Below are 21869 nucleotides of genomic sequence, written 5' to 3' on the forward strand. Positions count from 1 at the left end.
ACATGGGTGAATCTCACAAACATGATGTTGGGCAAAAGAAACCAAAGAAAAAAAGAGTGAAAACTATATAATGCTATGCACGTAAAGTTACTGGGTTTTTTTTTTTTTAAAGGCTAATCTGTTGTTATCCTTGTGGGGAAGATGAGGAGTAGCTAGCAGGGGAACAAGGAGAGGACTCTGGGATGCTGGTGATGTTCTACTTCTTATTATGGGTGCTGATTACAGAGATGTGTTCGCTTTGTACATCAAGCTGCACACTTATTCTTTGTGCACTTTTGGTATATAGATTTTAATTCAACAACAAAAAAATACATATTAACACTGGCCTGTATTTATGTAACGGAAAATATGTCCTATTCTAATCTTGAAATAACTTGCTTGGACAAGCAAGCATCTTCCTCAAAAATGGTTGTCAGGAAATCTTCTCAGGCTATTTTAGTAAGTGTAAATTCCTTTATCTCAAGCCAGGTTGGAGGGATAAGAGTCCATGGTTCTAAATGTATCTCCAGTACAGGTAATATATAGCACAGCAGTTCTCATCTGACTACCCAGCAGAACTACCTAGGAGCCCTTAGAAATGCCCATCCCCAGCGTTCCACCCTGCTTCCTGAGTTAGTTGTTGCAGGGGTAGGGTCTGAGCATCAGCATTATTTTTTAAGCTCCCAGGTGATTTTCATGTGCGGTCAGGTGAAGGACCACCGATCTAGATCCTCATCAAAAATCTCAGGAGAGAGACCAGGGATTATAAATAAATGGAAACAGAACTACCGTTTCATGTAAGGGTACCTTGGCTTGGAGAGAGAATAAAGTTTGCATTGTTTCTAATGTAATCCAGTTACGGGATTTAGAAATACGCATTAGAATCAGCGGCATTATAACATTTTCCTTTTCCATTCATTCCTTCCACAATATTTGCTAAGTGCCTCCTCTGTGCTAGGTGTATCAAAGCGGAATTCCTTCCCTCCCCCCATGTATGTATGGGACCCACACTTATTACTCTGTTAACACTCCAAGCATCCAACTTGAATGCAGAGTGTGATATACACAGTAGCTATTTCAGCTCAGCATTGTCCTTACTAAATCACAATCGGCCACTTTGGTGCATGATGTTCGAAGTATAAAGGAAGACTGAAAGAAGCCTAGGCACCGTGTTGAGTGCAATTTTCAAGGAAAAGAGCAAGAAATCGAACATTTTAAACCAATAAGTAAAAGCTAGAGAGAGAAAGAAATGTTAAAATATCATCTTATTTTCTTGAAGTATTTTCCATCCAATCTTGTACAGTCAAAATGAGCATTTAAGTGTGGGGAAAAAAACCTGCTGAACATCTCAGAGAAGACTAGAGGGTGTCAGATTTCTTGATTAGAAGAATTTATCATCAAAGGCAAAAAAGAAAAGATGGTAATGATAAAAAAAAAAAGCCCTCCAAGTGATCACAAATTAATGGTGCAAAATCAAGAAAACAAAAGTAGGTGTTATTCTTGTTCATTTAAACTATAGTTTTCTCCATTTCATGTGTGTTCTTTAAAACCACTTAATTGTATTTGACATTGAAAATCTAATAGGGCCTTTTGTTTTCAGCCAATTTACTAATTGCAAAATATGTCAGGAATCAAAAGGGCAGGAAGTGTTGGTATATTTTTTAAAAATATATAACTCCTTTTTCATTTTTTTCCCTATTTTCCTTATCCATTTAGGCAGTGACTTTCAATTAGCCTGCCTACTAATATCAGGTCACTAAACTCCGTGGCTGACGCTTTATTCCTTCATGTGGGTTGTCACTCGTTTGCTTCAGTTGGCTGGCAAAGGTTGTTGTATATCCATTACCAGCAACACAGCACTTTGCATTTCTGAATTGACAAGCAGCTATATTGACCCAGCGCTTATTATGGGTCAACAGCTGCGTTAACCAACGGAAGGACTGAGGGGCAATTAAAATGAATTGGCAAAAATATATCTTCCTAATTTACTCCAATTTGTTATTTATGCTAACATTGTATGGCTTCTATGGTGACACTAAACAGAATGGACCCAATAATGGCAATTAACATAAAAATATAATGGCTAATCAAATTGACAGCAACTGTTTCTCATCATCTCGACACACAATACATTATCAAAACAAACTATTATGAAGGAGGTAATTTCAGTGTTCTATTCAACCTGCAGCATGTGTGCAGTCAGGGAGATGTGTACCAGCAATTACTGCTGAATCTAAAAAACTAAACAAATAACTTAATCGCTGTCGTCCTCCTTTTTTTTCCCCCAGGAAGCAGTAATCAGGATTCGCTAAAAATAACTGGTGTATAATAGTATAATGATGATGCATATTGTAGAATAGCTAATAAGAAATAAAATAGGCTTTAGGTGTATACTTTTTAAAATAGGTTCAGGTAAAGAAAGAGAGACTCATGGAAGGAATGAACACAAAGACAATAGCCCTGGCTGATGAATAGCTCCATGTGGGTTATTCCTGCAGCCTAATATTTATAGATACCCTTTATAATGGCCAAAGATGTTTAAAATACACTAAGTTTAGTAACAGATTTTGTAATGAAGTTAACAGGAAGGTCAATCGTTGAGCTGTAATAACTGATTTTAGTTACTTCTCTACCAAATTGAGTTGACTTTGGTTTTTCATCATTGATACTGAGCTCAGATCCTTGGATCTAATACTTGGTTACCCAAGAGATTCCCTTCAAAAATAATGCTGTTTTGGTATCCAGTTGTAGGTAGTGGTTTTCCTTAAATTCCTAGTGGCGTGCTAGTCTGTGGGTGCCACCGAACCCTGCTGCATGACTTAGCTGTCATGGTCATTTGTTTAATTCGTTCTGCCAACATCTCTCTATGGAATGCTTACTCTGTGAGTTAGCTGGATGTATGTTTGTCACTGGTGCCCAGTGTGGCATGCAGTGGGTGCTTAGTCGATGCTGGTTGGATTTCATGTTCCTCCAAAGCAGCAAGCGAGAGCTGGCAACATGTTTGTTATTTGAGCTTCTCATTTGAGAAGTTCTGAGGGTTCACTTGTTTCACCTTGGTAGAATACCCCTACCCCCAAAGAAAACATCAAAGTTCTAGGTCATTGTCCTTCAACATGAGGGTTTCCCAAATATCTAACTTCATAGGAAGAAGGAAAGAAAGTTCCTAGGGCAGTTGGTTTTAAATGAAGAGAAATGCACTTGAATGTGATTCACCACATAATTCTTACTGTGGCTGTTGAATTGGCTGCGTGTGTTTTTCGCCCCACACAGGGTGAGGATGGTTGCTTAGGGAGAGTACACAGTGGCTTGGATAACCCCAGGAATATCATTGTTCATTATATGTTTGCACTTCATTATATGTTCATTATATGTAGGCACTTCTCCTATGTTGTTGAATTAGAACTTGCCAAAGTCACTAAGCATTTGTTTTGATGTGAGTGGGATCAAAAACCTCGATTATTTCATTTCACCTGGCATTTCTCAGAGTTCATACATTGCCCACTTAGGATTAGCACAGAACGAGTGGTTAAGATGTTCCTCAAGACTATGCTTAATTTACCATGTCATGTCTGTGAGCCAGTCCCTGGAAAAGGCAATAGATTTCCACCACAAGTCATAAAATTGGGCTCATAGTATGGCAGTATATGTTAAACAGTTTTCAGAAATTGTTTAACTTCTTGCTACCATGGACAGGTCCCAGGTAGGAAGCACAGTACCACTTTTCCCAATTAACAGTGCAAATTGTCAAGGGTGCATAGGAATTTGCAATTTGACAAAATCAGTTTTTTGACAGCAGGGGTAATCAGTCTGCAGCTTCGCAAGTAGTAATCTATGATCGAAGTGGCAGGATTTATTCTGAATTATGAAAGGTATGTATGCTATATGAGGGGGACAAATCATTAGTATGATTCTCTCCTTCTTAGTCACCCCCCTTCTTAAAAAAAAAGCTGCTTGCTATAGAAGTTGAGAGTAGGGAATACACTGTTTAGAGTGATCCCCATCACTCCCCTCACCAATAGTAGTATTCATTTATTTTCTGTTCTGTTGCAGTATTCTGACAAGTCCCTGTACACCCAGCTGTGCTTTTACCGGTACATTTTTGATACGGACTGTGCACTGGAGAAACTTATTACCGATCATGAGAAAGGTACGTTAAAATACTGTAATTACCTTTGAGTTTAAAGTGGAAATTTGCATCATAAAAGCCAGACCTACTGTCAGGCTGTTCACGCAGCATCACACCGCTGTCTCAGAAGCAGGCCGTGGGGGCCCTTGTGAGCACAGGCTTCCCCTGCATGAGGGGCGGCGGTGTAGGAATCCCCAGCTTTGGTCCCCACAGCCTGTCTCACATTGTTCTCTATTAAAGCAGGGCTTTGGGGGAGGAACAGTACAAAAAGGACTCTTTAAATGCTATATTTTGAAAATGCTATTTTCTATAGAGTTTAGTAATTGTAATAAAGTAAGCATAAGCAACGTGATCATTGGACCTACAAAAACCAGACATTACCACAGAAAAATAGACCTGGGGTGTGTCTCTGCTGTTCTCTAAAAGCCTAGGTTCGTTTTGAAAGAGAGGCATGGGGTGGAGTTCTTTTATTAACTCCATCCTAAGAGAGTGTATCTGCACCTTTGCCCAGATGATTGGGTGCTGCCTATAACCCTCACGCAGGACTTGCCAGCACTGTGGAGTTTAATGGGTCTGGAAGAAGCTTTGTTACATAACAAAGTATTTGAAAATGTCATGACAAGTGCACTTTTTTTTTTCTCCTACCTGAAAATCACATTGACAACTTCTCTATGACCTGTAAAAAAAAATTAAAAAGGAAAATTTACGCATTTTTCTTATTAGTTACCTACAGAGTATTTATGTTGTTTGTCAGCGAATATTGATTCAACATTTTGTTGGTCAGTATTAAGGCTGGAAGTAGCCTTAAGGATATAAAGAAACCTCAAAACACTGCTGGATTTCCTCCCGTAAGAATCTCCATGCTGCCCTTGACTTGGTCTTAACTGGTTTCAGTTCTAGTCATAATTGACCAGTTTTTTCCATCTACAAGATAGGCTAAAAATTATTTTTTAAAGGTCTTGACTTAATTCGTTTTGTTGTCCTTGGATATAAAACAGTTTACTGACTGATGGAGGAGTTGGTTCAAATATTAGTTTCATGGTTTTGGATATTCACCAAGAACTTGGGCTACATACAGCATATTTTCAGTGAATTAGTAAAATTTATGTAATGTGAAGGAAAAATTTCTTTTTTCATTAATAACTGAGGGTTTTTTTTGAACTTCTGTTCATGGCTCATGTCTGGCCCATGTTTACTTGCAGTATCATTAATAGTTTTTTCTCTTTTAGCCTGAAGGGCATTTCCTTAAAGGCATGAGTTGAGAGAATTGTGTACAGATGCTCTTATGAGTACGTTGTTTCTGTCTGTTTTGTTACCTCTTTATGGGAATCAGTATATTAGTTAGAAGTTGTTCACCCTTTACTTTTTTCTGAATCTAGCCATTTCAGATTGTTCACTAGATATCTTAGATAGCTAGGGGATGGACTTCTCTTCCAAATATCTCCAAAATTTTTAGCTGAGGCGGCTGAATCAATCTTTGATGATCAGCCGTTTTCAAAAAGTCCATTGAGTCTTGGAGATACAGTGGAGTGATCTGGAAAGTCACTGGAGACTTACTCTGGCCTTTTACAGGAGTGCACATTGCTCTCCCAGAAAATAAGAGGGAATAGAATAGCTACTTAGAAGCTTCTTAACTTGGCAAAAAGGGGAGAAGTCTTGACAGTATCTATACCCTCACACAATTTACTATAGTTCTCTTTCACAAGTTTAAGAGCTGGAATGCTTTTTTTGTCATTTGCTTCTAATAAGTACACTATCTAGGAGTTCAGGGTCATAATGGCACTATGTGTGAGTTACTGACAGGTTCTTGTACATGTCAGAAGGCTAAAGAAAATAAACTAAGAGAAAGATACTAAATGTATGTGTCACTGAAGGAACTTCATGAAATGTTCCAAGAACCTTTCATTTTATTTAGGGAATTTTAATTATGAAACTGTTTTCCCTTTTAGCTTCCTTCTTATTTATTATTCATAAGTTGCACTTTAGGAATGAGTGGATTAGTTGAAATTTACCTGCTCAGGGTGTTTACAGATCACTCAGTAACATTAAGAGGTATTAGGGTACTTGTTAGGAGGGGGATATAAACTGAAACTCTGGGTCGTGCCTATCTGTATTCCAAGATCAGAAGTTTACTTCCAAGTGACATTTGATAAGTTCCCCTTTAAGAGTCAACTGGGGTGGGGCGCCTGGGTGGCTTAGTTGGTTAAGTCTGACTCTTGATTTCTGCTCAGGTCATGATCTCAGGGTCCTGAGTTTGAGGTCCACTAGGGGCTCAGTCTGCTTGAGATTCTCTCTCTCCCGCTCCCTCTCCCTCTGCCCATCCCCGGCCTCAAAAAAAAAAAAAATTGAAAATCTGTTGGAACTGGAGGACAAATATATTTATTCAGTTTGGACCAAGGCCAGAACACCAGTAGATGTTACATCGGGAGTCTTGTGAAGAGCGACGACCATTACACACAGTTACATTATTGAGAATGGAGTCTAAGTGTTGTTTGTTACCAAATGCCCTGGATTTGGCATGTGAAGTATTTACTGTGTACTCTTCTTTACTGTCCATAAACAACAACAATGTAACAATGTAAACAAACAACAGTTCCCTAAGATTGTTTTACCATTTCCCTTTGTAAAGCCCATGTTTTAAAGGTTGTAACTGGATGGTGGCTTTAATTTTTGTTTGACACTTGGTCATTTGACTTGGAAAACTCACAAATTATTTGAAAGAAGTTTATTTTTATGGTAAAAAGTAGCTCTTGTCAGAGCTTTTTCCTGTGCTTTGCTTTCAAATGAAAGTTTACGGGCCATTAGTCCATAATGTGAATTAACCCCATTTGGTATTTTTCCTTACCTTTAAAATGCTAAACGACTGTTATTCACTTTGGCGAAGTGTTTACTGCATATTGACTGTAACTACATAACATTTTAAAAATCTTATTTCTGTAAGACTTTGGCTTTATTATTGTAACTGCTCCAGAATGTTACACAGATGGCATAATAGTTCCAAAGGCAGTTTTAGAGAAACCTAGTGGCAATGTATGAAGTAAAAATCCATTTCCACAATGGCATCACAAAATGGTCCCATTTGACTGCTTCATCCCATGGGGCCTTGGCCAGAGTAGGGATAAGTGAACAGTTTGGGGGAGACATGAATCCATTCAAATCTTGTCCCAGTTGTCTAAATTAAGTCTGTAGGAGCAGAGTCTCTTGGTTTTCTCACCTGAACTTTTTAATTTATTTGGCAATGGTAAAAACAGTACATACATATTTTCAATTACGTGTTGAGTGCCATCCCAGATCTTAGAGGAACTAAGATGGCCAAGGTTCCTTGCTCCGGAGGAGCTTATAGTCTATCGGAGACGGCCTGGGCAGCAAGGTGTGATAAACCACCAATCTGGTCAGATTGTTATGGAAACAAAGAAGGGGAGCCACTAACCAAGGCTCCCTTTGTTTTTAGTAGACTATTTTGCAGAGCAGTTTTAGGTTCACAGCAAAATTGAATGGAAGGTACAGAGATTTCCTGTGTACCCCCTGCTCCCAGCTTCCCTCATTGTCAACACCCCCCACCAGAGTGGCACATTTGTTACAGTTGATGTACAGTCCGCAGTTTACCTTAGGGTTCACTCTTGCTGTTGGACATCTGTTAGACAAATCCATAATGACATGTATCCACCATTGTAGTATCATAGTGTATTTTCACTGCCCTAAATTCCTTTGTGCTCACCCCACTTATCCCTCCTTCCCCACTAACCCCTGCCAGTCACTGATCTTTTTACTGTCTTTATAGTTTTCCCTTTTCCAGAATGTTATATATTTGGAATCCTATGGAATGTAGCCTTTTCAGGTAGGCTTCTTCCACTTAGTAAGTGGAATGTATATACGTATACGTATATATGTATATACGTATACGTGTATATATATACGTATATATACAGATATATTATGTATATATGTGTATTTCAGTGCCTATATATACGTATATACGTATATATATACGTACGTATATATACAGATGTATTATGTATATATGTGTATTTCAGTGCCTATATATACGTATATACATATATATACACACACACACATATATATACGTACATATACATACATACGTATATATACAGATATATTATGTATATATGTGTATTTCAGTGCCTCTGGGTGCACTCCATGCTGGTCATGGAGCCTGCTTAAGATTCTCTCTCTCCCCCTACTCCTCCCCGCCTTAAAAAAAGACAGAGTTCTTTGTATGTTTCAGGTAATGGTCCTTTATCAGATATGTCTTTTACAAATATTTGCCCTCGGTCTATGGCTTTTCTTTTTATTCTCCTGAGCACAAATTGCCTTTTAACTTTAGTGTTTGATTTTACCATAGTCCTAAAACAAAACAAAACTTTTTTTCTGTTCCTGTTCTCTTTCCAGATGCTTATCTCTTCTTACTCTATGTCAGCTATTTGTAGTAGGTTGTAGTAGGATGCTATATTAGTCTGCAGTGCCTCCTATAACAACGTACCACAGACTGGGTGGCGTAAACAACAGAAATGTATTTCCTGACAGTTCTGGAAGCTAGAGTTCCGAGATCAAGGTGTCAGCAGGATTGGTTTCTTCTGAGGCTCGTCTCCATGGTTTGTAGACAGCCATCTTCTCCCTGTCTTCACATGGTCTTCCCTCTGTACACATCTGTGTCCTGGTCTTTTCTTACAAGAACACCAGTCCTATTGGTTTAGGAACCACCCTGGTGGTTGTATTACCTCATTTTAACATAATTCCCTCTTTAAAGATACTGTCTCCAAATACAGTCACATTTGGAAGTACTGGGGGTTAGGATTTCAACCACCACTACACCACCACCCCACGCAGCAATATTTGGTGGGAGGTGGGGCACAATTCAACCCGTAACAGATGGTCTTCTTGGTGAATTTTTCCATAACCCTCTTTCAACATGTTGTGTTGTGTCAAAATTGAAACACCAGGTTTTAGGACTCTGTTGAAGACAGGAATTGGAGCTAAAGCGTAAAGTTTAGCAAAAAGATGGTGCTGTAGCCTTAGCCTTGTGAAAAGCATCTGTCAGGAAGTCCAGTTTCTCAGTGGAGTCTCTTTAGGCCTAGAAGGACTGTTCTTCAGGTCACCCCTGTTTCTTGCCAAGGGATGTGGGTAGCCATAGCCCACTAAGCAGCACGCGTCAGGGTTGCTCTGCTCCTACACTCCTGTCAGCGAGGTGAAATCTCACTCACTTCCCTTCTCACGGTCCTCACAACAGCGCTGTGAGGTGGCAGCAGATTGTCCCCCATTATACTGATGAAGAGATTGAGTTCTGTAATACGGGCTTCCTTCCTTTGCATCCGCATTGCACCCTTTAAGTGCCCTTCTCATAGGACTTATCCTGAGTTGTTTTATTTGACTTTCTTTTCCACTGAGTTCATTGAGGCAGAGGGTTGTATCTTGTTTATCTGTACTTTGCCCACAGCTCACTAAATTTTCATTGAATGAATTTTTAGTAGAAAATAAGACCACACAAGCAGTTTCAAGGATATTGGAACAGTTAGTCCTAGGAGGTAATTCTGTCCATGAAAGGAGGGCAATGTGCATTAAAAATTCTAGATCTTCCTATATTGCTTGGCTTGACTCAGGTGTGCCGTAAATTAATGTAACCGAAGTTCATTATACGTTTTCAGATTTGGTATCTGTCGTTTGAGCTCTTTGCAAGTTACACTGAAGACGAGTGCATTGTGTCTCTCGTTTTGCTGATGCCAAATTTGAACTGAATCAAAAGAATGTCATGAGCCGAACTGACTGCTCCTCACCCACACTACCACAGGGTCCTATTCTCTGCTTACCCTCAGCGAAATAGTTACACTCATGAAATGTAGTAATAATTGTATTACCTCATAGGAAATGAAGACCCAAAAGAGACAACAGCTAGTACTGAGAAGTGAAGGAATCTAAGAAAAAGTGATGTGTTTTTTTAAGCAAGAAAATGAGAGTTTTATGGAAGAAATTATATGCTTTTTAATGTCTTTGGGAATTTGGAGATTTCTGAAGGTCTCAAGACAGATCCCTTTTCAGTGTTGAGAATTTCCCCTATTTTCTTGAACTGCTGAAGTGAAATCTGGAGAGTTTTATTATCACTGGAAGTACCGAAATGAAAACAAAGAGCTGGAGTCCTCTCTAAGCCAGTTGACAGTCTTAGAATTTACTTTGTTAAATCGTCGCAAGGCATTAAAAAGAAGGCTGTGTCAGAGACACTGTCTGGTCCAGTTCTTCTTGTACCACTTTTTAAAGCCCATGATCCTCCTGAAAAAATTGCTGTCAAATTTTAGAATGAGCCTTTTCTCTTTTTCAGTAACTAAAAACAGTTAAGGCACACACACAAAACAATTCACACCTACCAGATACATATAAAAGGGAGAATTTCAATTAAGCTCCAATCCACCCATCTTTAAATCCTATTTTTTGTAATTGTGAAAAAGGGTTTTTTTTAGAAGAATCAATTTTGAGGGGTGCCTGGGTGGCTCAGTGGGTTAAGGCCGCTGCCTTCAGCTCAGGTCATGATCCCGGTGTCCTGGGATTGAGCCCTGCATCGGGCTCTCTGCTCAGCAGGGAGCCTGCTTCCTCCCTTCTCTCTCCGCCTGCCTCTGCCTACTTGTGATCTGTCAAATAACTAAATAAAATCTTTAAAAAAAAAAAAAAGAAAAATCAATTTTGAAATCAGTAACTTTTACAAACTCCATTTTCCTTTTGTTTCATTTTCTTACAAATAAAAAAGTGACTCGAGGTGGGTTTTTTTTTTTTTAACTATCCCTTTAATTAGTTGAAGTGAACTTTCATCATAGGAGACTAATACAGCAGTTCAGAAGATAGTTACCTCTCTGTTTATGATTATTAAGTGGTTGTAGAAACACATAAAGAATTTTGATAATAGGGGCGCCTGGGTGGCTCAGTGGGTTAAAGCCTCTGCCTTCGGCTCAGGTCATGATTCCAGGGTTCTGGGATCGAGCCCCGCATCGGGCTCTCTGCTCAGCAGGAAGCCTGCTCCTCACTCTCTGCCTGCCTCCTCTGCCTACTTGTGATCTCTGTCTGTCAAATAAATAAAATCTTTAAAAAAAAAAAGAATTTTGATAATAGAAAAAGTGCTTCATACAACCCTGACCTTCTGAGAAGGGTTGTTCCTAATGTTATTAGACATTACTTACTTTTAATCTTTAATGATTTAGGGAGATACTAACAATATGTTAAAGTCCAACACTGAGTAACCATTATGATACTAATCTGTAGCTTGTATGCCAGGTAGAACAATTAGTAAGAAACACTGGAATTGTTCACAGTTGTCATCTCTGGGTGAATTAGAGGTAATGCTCCTTTATACTTGTATATACTTTCTTAATTATATAATCTGAGCATGTACTGATTTTGTAGGAAGAAACAAATTATAAACACTGAAATTTTACAAATAAATGTTTTACAGAACTTGAAATAATTATTCCAATAATTTAGCGGTTGAGGGAGAAAATACCATACAGAAGAACCCAAATCCACTTTTTCTCTGTGCATTTTTTTCCCAAGTCAAGCCAAAGACCTTGCTACAATGTGATCAGTATACCAGCAGCATAGGCATCACCTGGGAGCTTGTTAGAAATGCAAACTATCAGGTCCTCCCCAGACTTTCTGCTTCAGCATCTGCATTCATTTTAACAAGATTCCCAGGTGACACCTAGGCACGTTAAATTTTGAGAAGCACTGATAGAAGACATTCTTCTCTTAACAACTAAGGCCTATTCCCATTTTATTCATTGGTTGGTTAGGGCCATACTTTTGGCAAGCCTTTATAATAACAAGTATGCAAACTACAGAACGCCTCCCAGGTTTATGGTCGAACTGGCATGCCAGTCTGGTCGTTTGAAGTACATTTTGTGATTAAGCTTTTAAAATGTAGTGGCCTGACAAGGGCAAGGAGAGGGGGCAAAAAAAACCCAAAAACACAACAACAAAAAAAACCACCAAAGCCTGAGTTCTTCCGCTTTGTTTCTTCTTAACTAAGTAAGAAGAAAAGTAAAGGAGAAGTCACTTAAGAGTTTCAAAATGGCTTTCAGCTTCTCAGGATCAGTGGCTTGTAAAAGAGAGAACGGGAGTGCAATTCTACCTCCACTTCTCTCGGGGCCCTTCTGTATGTGCGCGGAGTGGCCGGCACCCAGCCGCTGTATTCTGGGCCTCATTACAGCATTGGTCTAACATGTGTGTAAAGACTTCAAGGCCTTGAACTAGAATTTTTTTTACTTGAAAGCAAGATTCTATATCTTACATTTTGCTACTATACAGTTTACTTTGGAATTTACTTTTCCTCGTGTTGCTGATCTTTCTGTTCGATTTTTATGCTCAGTACAAGAATGACAACATTGATAATTTTCCAGTGGCAGCATGGAGTTTCATACTGCTTTGTTTTTCTCTCTCGGTGCTGTCTGCTTAGTTTTTGTTTTGTTTTTTAACTAAAGATGACTTTGCAAGGTGACAGAAGAGAAACTACATTTTCCAGGAAATTGTCACCATAGTTGCTTTGCCCATAAGTGGAAGTGTCTTGTCTTGGTACATTTTCTGTCATCTTCTTTAAGATAGCTAAAGTACTATATGAAAGTTGCCATATATTTGAGCGGCGAACTTGTGGTTTCTGATAACGTTCCTTTTCTTTGAGCCCATTTCTGTAAATAGGCACTCCACGTTTTGCACTTTTATGTACATACGGACTTACAGGCATGCTATGATAACAGATATATTATTAGTTTTATGAAACCCTTTCCTGTTACATCTTTTCAATGGACAGGTTTCTTGTCCCTTTTGTAGTAGTAAGTATAGCAGTGCAAAGGAGGGTACTGTTGTTGCAGGATCTGTGTGACTGTTTTGTGGTCGATGGTTCTCATTTGCAAAACATTGTCATTTTTTGAGTGTTGAGGGTAGGAAAAACCCAGTAAGATTTTTCTCATGTACTTTTTAAAAATATACTTCTATCACCAATGAAGGGAAAAATATTAAACAGTTTTCAGGCAGTTAGACCATAATGTGAGCTAATCACTTTATTTTGAAGAAAAGTATTTTTAAACAGTTGAGCTAGCGAATTTACTTTTAAAATGTATTGTGCTTACACAGTAGATGGCTTTATTTCCATGATGTTTTTTACTACATAATTATACATCTTAATTACGTAATTACTATCATAATTATTATGTAATTGCATGTACTTCCACTAATTACAAAATCAGGAAGTGTAATTATCTAGTAAAAACTTTATGAAATTTCATGCACTAAAAATTATTTAAAAGGCTATTCCAGTGGTCTCCTGGAAGGCTTTCCATGTTTAATCTTAGTCCTGACTTTAGAACTTGAACTCACAGGCCAGGATAAGAAGGACTATTACAGGCAGACCAACACAAAACTGAGTATTGTGATATAAGTAAAATGGCCTTTGTTCTTTAGGAATTAAAGCCAAGGAGAATTTTAAATTTCTTTGTGATTATCGAATTGTAAAAATAACATCTTATATTTGAGACTGTCAATGGAAAGGGGAGTTTTTTTCTTAGGAAAGAATTGATTAACAGAATTGGGAGTCAAGGAATTTAGATTATAAAACAGCCAGGCCTTCTGTAATTTGTTAATATGCATGGCTTATTTAGCGATCTCGGTCTCTCAAAGCAAAATAATAATAATGTCATTATTACTATTTAAAATCGTTTCTTTAGTTTGAAGAGGGCTTTTTTTCCAGTTTGTGTTTGTATTTACTGAGATAGGAGAAAACATATCAAAAGAGCACAATCTTTTTCTACCACTGCTTGATGTCAGAAGCAGCTTTTGAGACATAAACATATACGCACAAACATGTAACATCAGACCCTAAATAAAGACAGAAGGTTTAATTCAATAAAGCTATGATGCCTTTACCATTCAAAACGACATACAAATTGCACAGTGAAACAATAGTCATGACAGCAAATTAGATATGACATCTAAATTACACTATAAAGAGAAATCCCAGAACCATTTTTGGTCTGTAAGAGTCTATTTTAGCCCAGGTTTAAAACCCAGTCTAGAGATGGCTTTATTGTCTAAGTAGGGTAATGTTGTAGAAGACTAATTGGAGGTTGGTTGAATTAATTGCAGATTAATTAGGAGAAAGAGCTTATAATACTCATAGCAGAGAAGAAAGTAGATCCTTTAAGTATCATGATAAAATGTACTATAAGTTTCAGGAATATTAAATTATCAGTATTTGTGTAACATCTATAATAATCTGTTATAACATGACTTAAAGCAATTGGGGTTAGATATAGTTATACTAAATTTTCCCCTCAAAATTAGTGCTTTTTACTGGAAATGTGTTGGATCAGCTACTTATAATGTATAATCAGTTACTTCTTTTAAAAATGCAACCTTCAACATTAAAAGGTCTGTAGTCTTAGAAGCAGATGACATTCCTTTTTTTTTTCTTAAATAGTTCTAAGGAAGCACTTTGTCGTTTTATCAGTTACTGATTTTGTGTCCTTTTTATACTAGCTCAAATTTGTAATAAATGTGACATTTTTTCTTAAAAGTCAGTGAAGAAATAAGAAAGAAAAAAACCCAGCAGCCCCACTTGCTTCAAGTAAATTAGAGGGTATATAGTCATCCGTAACTGTCTCAAGCTCTCAGAGATATTTGGGATTTAAGTAGATTTGATCTGAGTTGTATTTTTCTCTAACCATCTGGGATTATTTTTAAATTGCATACCCTTGGGGAGCCTGGGTGACTCAGTAGGTTAAGCCTCTGACTCTTGACTTCGGCTCAGGTCATGATCCTCAGGGTCATGAGATGGAGCCCCATGTTGGGCTACGCACTCAGCACGGAGTCTACTTGTTCCTCTCCCTCTGTTCCTCCTCTGCTCATGTTCTCTCTCTCTCTCTCTCTCTCTCAAATAAATAAATAAAAATTTTTTTTAATAAATTGCATATTCTTTTCCTCTTGGGCATCTTTGCTCATTGACCTAGCCCTGAATTTAATGTCTCCATCATTTCTTAATTGTCTTAACTCGGTTGTGTCTTAACATTTCTTCTCAGAAGTGCTTATATTCCCTCCGTTGAGATAGGAATTACCTCTCCTGCATCTTCTTAGTCTTTTGCTTTGATTTTGGTTTTTACCAGTTGCATGTGCTGTTCCAGAATAGTCTTTAATGGTTAAAAGCTGTGTTTTTGCTTAACCTTTGTCTTTCTGACTATAGTGCAGATTTGATTTTTAAACTGACTTAATGTTTAAATTGTCAGGGTTCTGTTTTGTTTCGCTTTGCTTTGCTTTCTTGCTTTTCCTATAAACTGGCATGTTTATCACCCTCTGTAATTCTTTAAATTTTTTATCATTATCAAAGGGAAGCAACCCTAACTTTTTTTTTTAGAGTACTTTTTTTTTAAAGATTTTATTTATTTATTTGACAGACAGTTCACAAGTAGGCAGAGAAGCAGGCTCCCTGCTGAGCAGAGAGCCCAATGTGGGACTCGATCCCAGGACCCTGGGATCATGACCTGAGCCGAAGGCAGAGGCTTTAACCCACTGAGCCACCCAGGCGCCCCACCCAACTTTTTAATTAGCAATAATTGCACCTCAGATAAACCTCATTGGCTATGATATTGCCACTGCACAAAGCTTGCAACCTTAACTTTTGAAATTTAATTGTGTCATTGTGATGGCTTCAGTTACCCAGTAGCCCCAGGCCGAGATCTGGTATTAATTTGCACGTGATTAGTCAGTGCTTATGTATAATTTTAGGCTGTTCTACCGTGTCCATATAATAGGTGCTCCCCCTCATATGCAGGGAAAACCCATCATCAATTGGTCTCATTCCTAGAGGACTTCTTCCTATAGATGTTATGTGAATTTATTCACACCCATCAGCATTCTCTTACCTGGTGGTCGCTAGGACAGTGACTAGACGGAATTAGTAGCCTGCCACAGAACTCCGCTGAATTAACTTTGATTGCATTCCGCCCATGTAAAGGCCCTGGGAAACCTTTTTCCCCTTGGTCTGTGAGCCCTGCTAGCCTTAGCACCGTCCCTTAGAGCTTAAGGCTTTAACCAGCTGCGCTCACAAAAAGATAAGTTTGCTGGCTAATTTCACACACTCATGTGCTTTGGTTGTTTTAAGAAATTATTGTAAAATCAGACTCACGAATAGGATCATAAAACCAGGTCTGTGTGTAAGTCTGGTTTTCTCTGTCTCTCTCTTCTTCACACCCCACCCCCAAGATTCATTCAGTGAGTGTTGCCACGCTATGCCTCTGCCTTGTGTGATCTGTAAAGGGCACAATGTAAGCAAGACCTGGGTCCTGCTTTAGACATAATAATACTCAGGATCCTTTTCTTATTCATGTATTCACCCTCTAAACAGCTACTTTTTATAGAGCTGAGCTTGTTCTGGAGAACACTCACATCCCTTATTTTTTACTTTTCCCATTAGATACTAGGGTTGTTGACATTTTTCCGATGGAAAAACAACCTCAAATTGATGAAATGACCCGCCTGAGGTAGCAAAGCTGGGGAGTGCGAGAGCCCAGCGTTCTTTCTGCCGTCTTGCAGCTGCCCTTTTCTTCATCTAGCAGAGGAACTTCAGCCTGACGGCAAATGACTACTAGACGGGAATGGCACGGGCCAGTTCCCCATGGAGGTGGGACCTGAGCTCAGCCTCGAAAAGTGGGTGAGACTGTGAACACACACAGTTGCAGGCATGTAGTCTGAGACTAATTCTTTCTTGCTTGCTATTCTTTAAGTGCTCTACTGCTTATCCGGCTTTTACAAATTAAAGAACATCATTTGACAAATGCATGATGATTTTAAAACATATCTGAATTGGAGATTTGGTCAAAAAGCGCTTATTAAGAGGCTGGTTTATGTGAAGCTTTAAACCCAACACCGGAAGCTGGGAGGCTCTTGTCTCTTCACTCCCCACCGTAACCGGTGGTGGTGCTTTGAAAGAGGTTGACTCCATCCTGTAGGATACATCTGTCAGAAGTGTATCAAAATGTTTTCCTATCTTAAATAATTTAACTCAGAATATAATCATGTAAGTATTTTGACATGAAAATGTTACATACTGTGATATATCCACTTAGCTTAAAACAGACATCTTTAACTTTGAAAGAAAGAAGTATGGCAAGACAAAACAAAACAGAAATAGGAGTTAAAAGATGAATGACAAACTGAACTAGTTTTATTTAGAAGAGGCAACTAAAGTCCTGTTAACACTAGGACAGTAGAATGTAAAAATGTTTTACTTTGAAGCGTGGTTCTTTCTTTCTTTCTTTCCTTTTTTTTTTTTTTTTAAACGATCATCATGGTGAGTGTTTAGACATATGCAGGACCTGTTCGTAAAGTACATGTTTGCCGTAGAAATAATTCCAGTTGTATTGGTGGATTACAGACTGTCTTACCAAAAATATTATAGATGCTAATAAGTCAGTAAAATCTAAGATAAAAGAGTGGGTCTGCACCTGAGCCTGTGTTCAGGAAATTATTCAGCAGAGCACACTTTGGTCTCTCTTAGTGAAGGCTTTATCACATTTAACAAATGTGCCACAGTAAATTTATTAGTATGCTACAAAGAAATTTTCAAAATAATTAAGACTAAACTACACTTGTCAAAATAAATGAATGAAATACAATTTTGAATCATCTTTCTTCACTTATTGCTCATTTGCATAATTCAGTAACTTACACAGGAGTCTTTCAGTCATTGGTGTGAATTAGCAAGGTTCTGCTATTCCTTGTTGTACGGGTGGGAATTATGCTACCATGTAATTAGCTATTCCAGACATGGACTAACGGGAAATACCAAAGGGCACAGCAAAATCTAAAGAGACAAGGCAGGGAATCTAAAGACAAGAGACAATCAAAGACACCCAACAAACTCAAGCTGGTAGACCACAGGGAATTTTGAATGAAGCCTCTTAATTTATTTTGAGAATAAGAAATCAGTAGTATGAGAGAAATCTCAACAAGATTAGCTGACTAAGCCTACTTAAAAAAAAATATCTCTATAGTGCATGGTGCGCCAGGTTAACCACTCCTGTTTGTTAGTCTGTATACAGCTCAACAAATAGCCGGCAAGTCCTTTCATGGGTATATAGTGGCTTTCCATTGAGGTTTTCACTCTTTGAAGGAGGTCGTTTATACCAATGAGATCTGTAGATGCAAATTGCTTTCCCTATATGTGAGGGGTCATTCCTTTCACAGCCGACTTGCTCATCTCTTTTATAGAGGTTTTGTTATTTTTCTACTGCTCCCAAAGGAATGATGTTAATCACACAGACCCCCATACCCACCCTCCAACTCAGCATCCAAATCTTTTCCCTCCAGCCCTGTGAAACTTTTGTGTGCTGATCTTTGGGAACAAAACAAGCTGTTGGCAGGAGCCCTTAGCCCTGAATTAGGAAACTTTTTACTTCTCTCAACCTGGAATTTTTTATTTTTTATTTTTTTAGATTTGCTTCTCTTTTCACCTAATTCGAAGGAATTACCTTTCTCATTGCAGCAGAGTGTCACTGTAACATGCTGGAGCATGTGGGAAATCTTGGAAGGGAAGCAGTGTCCTGAGAATGTCATTTTCGGTTTGGATTCCCAAATGACATGAGCTCATAGGAGCTAGAGGAACAGAAAAGTGAAGGGATCAATTTAAGGGTTAGCTGTGAAAACCTAACTTCTGATCCTGTTACTGAAAGGCGGGGGAGATAATGTTAGTCTTTTGCCTAAGCTTAAAGAATCATGCAAACACTCATAGGTTTTAGCCTGTAATGTTCAGGAGTCTTAGGAAGAAGGGGCTTCAGATGCATGGTAGGAGCACTCTGTAAATATTTGTTGTTTCTTTCTTTCCTCCTTGCCTTTCATCCTCCCTTCCTTCTCTCTGCTAGCATCTGTCGAGCACCAAGGGCACTGACCGGGAATCCCGAAAGGCAGTATAGGGTAGTAGTTAAAAGCTTGCGCTCAGGAGCCGGAATAGCCAGTTCAAGTGTTGGCTTTCCACCTCTTGTTAAGTAAGTAAGCTTGGGGTATGTGACGAACCCCTCTACTGCCTCATCTGTACAGCTTGCCTGAGAGTGACACCTGCCTTGTAGGACTCTAAATTGAACAGGATAATATCTAAGCACGGTGATACGTAAAATGCCTAGAACAGTGCCTGGCACACAGTAAATATGCAACAAACGCTAGCTGGTTTTATTACTTCCAAGAATAACATTAATCCAGACCGCTGTTATGGTACTTAGTATTATAGTTGCTGTGTGGGTTTCTGTAGCCTCTCATTGCCCATGCTTTGTTCGTACTTGTATCACCAGCATCTAGCACACCAGACCTGTTTTAAATGATCCACTCTTCATACTAAACGGTTACAGTATGAAACAGGCATGGTCCTTGGTCTCAAAGAACTTAAAATCGATCTTGGTAACTCCTTTTTTAGTTTCCTTACGTGAGGTATATTAGAAAAGGTAAATTTAATTCTCATTGTTAGTGCTAATGGAAAAGATTGAAACACAAATAATCTGTAAATAGTTTCCATTTTGTTGAGATATATCCCTTTGGTATGTGTTCCATTAATATTAAGCAGTCTGCACCAACTACTGGCTCCTTTCTAGGGAGGGTAAAAAATAGTTCTCTTTGTGTCCTAGAAGGCAGCCAAACCAAGTTCCCAAATCATGTACCTTTTAGCAGATTTCTTCTTAACAACCAGGATGGTTTGGGGTGTTTTTTTTTTTAACACTTCTAAAAATAACATATGCCCAGATGCCACTGTCAGATATCTGATTCAGTAGGTCTGGGGTGGGACCCCAGCAGCAGTGCGTTTTAGAAAACTCCACAGTGACTTCGACGCACACCCACAATGTTGAGAATCTTGGAGTTAGTGAAACTCTTCAAACTTTAATATTGCTTCTTGTCAAATATGCATTAAGTTTGACTTTGATATAGAAAGGGAGATTGGGTGGCATCTAGATAACAATTTAAATAGACAGTGGAAGGGAAAATGAAGTCAAACACATGAATTACTTCCTAGATAAAGGAATCATTTATGGTACTGTATGAACTAATACAGCATTTGAGAATAAAGTGAAGGAAAAAAATGGGCTAGGGAAAAGTAAGTAAGAAGAAACTGTTTTCTGGTAATGAGCAAATGGAAGATGAAATAAATGCATTTCAACAAAATTGGTTATAAAGAACATGTTATTTTCCCCATTAACTTACATCATAAAAGTAGGAATGGGCTGCCATGGAGGATGGGGAATCCTCCAGAAGACTGGATGGGTAACAGGGAAGGTACTGAGTTAGAGGCTAACCCAGCACTGGTATTTAGGCATTTCCACAATTGGATTTTGGGGACTTTCCTACCCCTTGTCATTTTCTCCTTATATCTGGGCCCGGCCAGGTGGATCCTGGTAGATCAGCCTGCAGTTTCATATTGCTACCTGTCCCCGAAAGATCTGGGACAGGATGGTATCCTGGAGGTATTAGAAAGACACCTCTGAGTGCCATGGTCATAGGTTGGGCTTACCTTGGATATCCAGGTACAAGAGGTAGCTTGGCTTGCTCCATTTCCTGGTGTTGGGGTCTTAGAGCTAAAAAAGAGTCACTGTTGGCTTTCACATCACTCCCTTTTGCCTAGAAGGATTGAGACAGCACCTCCGTGGTCCCCGCAGATTAGACCCCTCACCGGTCCCCAAGCAGGCCTCGCATCCACCATGGCTCCCCCTCCCAGCACCTGGGTTTCCCGTGCCTGCATGGCCCACCTCAGCCCAGTCTCCTCCTGTTGGTATTCTGTTCACCCTTTAAGACCTCCCAGCTAGAAGTGAGCTCTCTGGCCTCTGAAATCCTGCAGCTCTTAAGCACTGCCCCTCGTGCATTATAACTTTGAGGACTACACCATGCTCGCTGTGTTACTGTATGTCTGATGGCACCTCGCACATGATAGGAGTCTAACAAATGGTATGTGAAATTAATGTCTTCTAGGATACTTCATAGTAGAAACATAGTTTGTTTTTTATAGAATGATATTTATAGAATACTCTTCTGAGTCCATCCTGTTTTCTCTGCTATTTTATTTCCCATCACACCTTCCAACCACATGACAAAATGTTTTCTGTCCATGTATGTCCATATATTCATCGAACATTTAACCCATGCCCTCACAACACAGACTTAATTTCCCACCTTAATTTACCTCCTTTCTGATAATTCGTAATAGAGTTTGGCTATGATAGGATGTACCACCAGGACATTTCATAAATGCCCCCCTGAAAATTTATTTGTTCAAACCATTAGGTTATATAAATCACACTGATACCCTACTATATTAGTGGGGTAAACTAAAAAAAATCTAGGAGTTTACCCTGTCCAAATCTACCCATTGCCCTCCAGAAAGTATATACAGTCCACAGCAGTTGGCCATTTTGCCTGCAGGTTTTCTAGTGATGTAGAGTTTTAGCTCTTTAATGACCTTGCTGTCTTTTGAATTTCTCCCGGCATTTCAAATGGGTTGCTTGGTTTACGAGTCCTTATGACATCTCAGAATGCCCAGAGGCCATCTCCAGATAGGTGTCTGAAGGCCCAGAGGTGAGCGGCTGCTGAGAGGCTTGTGCGCTGCTCTTCCCTTGTCTCCCCAGGAGCCCGTCAGTTGAGCAGCATGCAGGCACACATACTGACGGCGGGGTCAGCTTGTCAACACGACTCTGAGTAACGGGCCAGGGCCAGGGAGAAGAGTCAGAAGCCCATGTGGTACCTG

The 21869-nt window shown here is 39.0% G+C and overlaps 1 protein-coding gene across 1 annotated transcript in view; it reads left to right on the forward strand.

Moving 5' to 3' along the window:
* The window catches only part of POLA1 (DNA polymerase alpha 1, catalytic subunit), a 183874-nt gene that overhangs the window by 110117 nt on the left and 51888 nt on the right, over positions 1–21869 (forward strand). Inside the window, exon 10 of the mRNA XM_080795324.1 lies at positions 4030–4126. Within this exon, the coding sequence (XP_080651450.1) occupies positions 4030–4126 (97 nt within the window). The remainder of the gene's footprint in view (positions 1–4029; positions 4127–21869) is intronic.

This window comes from Martes martes, assembly GCF_963455335.1.
Source record: "Martes martes genome assembly, chromosome: X".
In the NCBI taxonomy this organism is placed as follows: Eukaryota; Metazoa; Chordata; class Mammalia; order Carnivora; family Mustelidae; genus Martes; species Martes martes.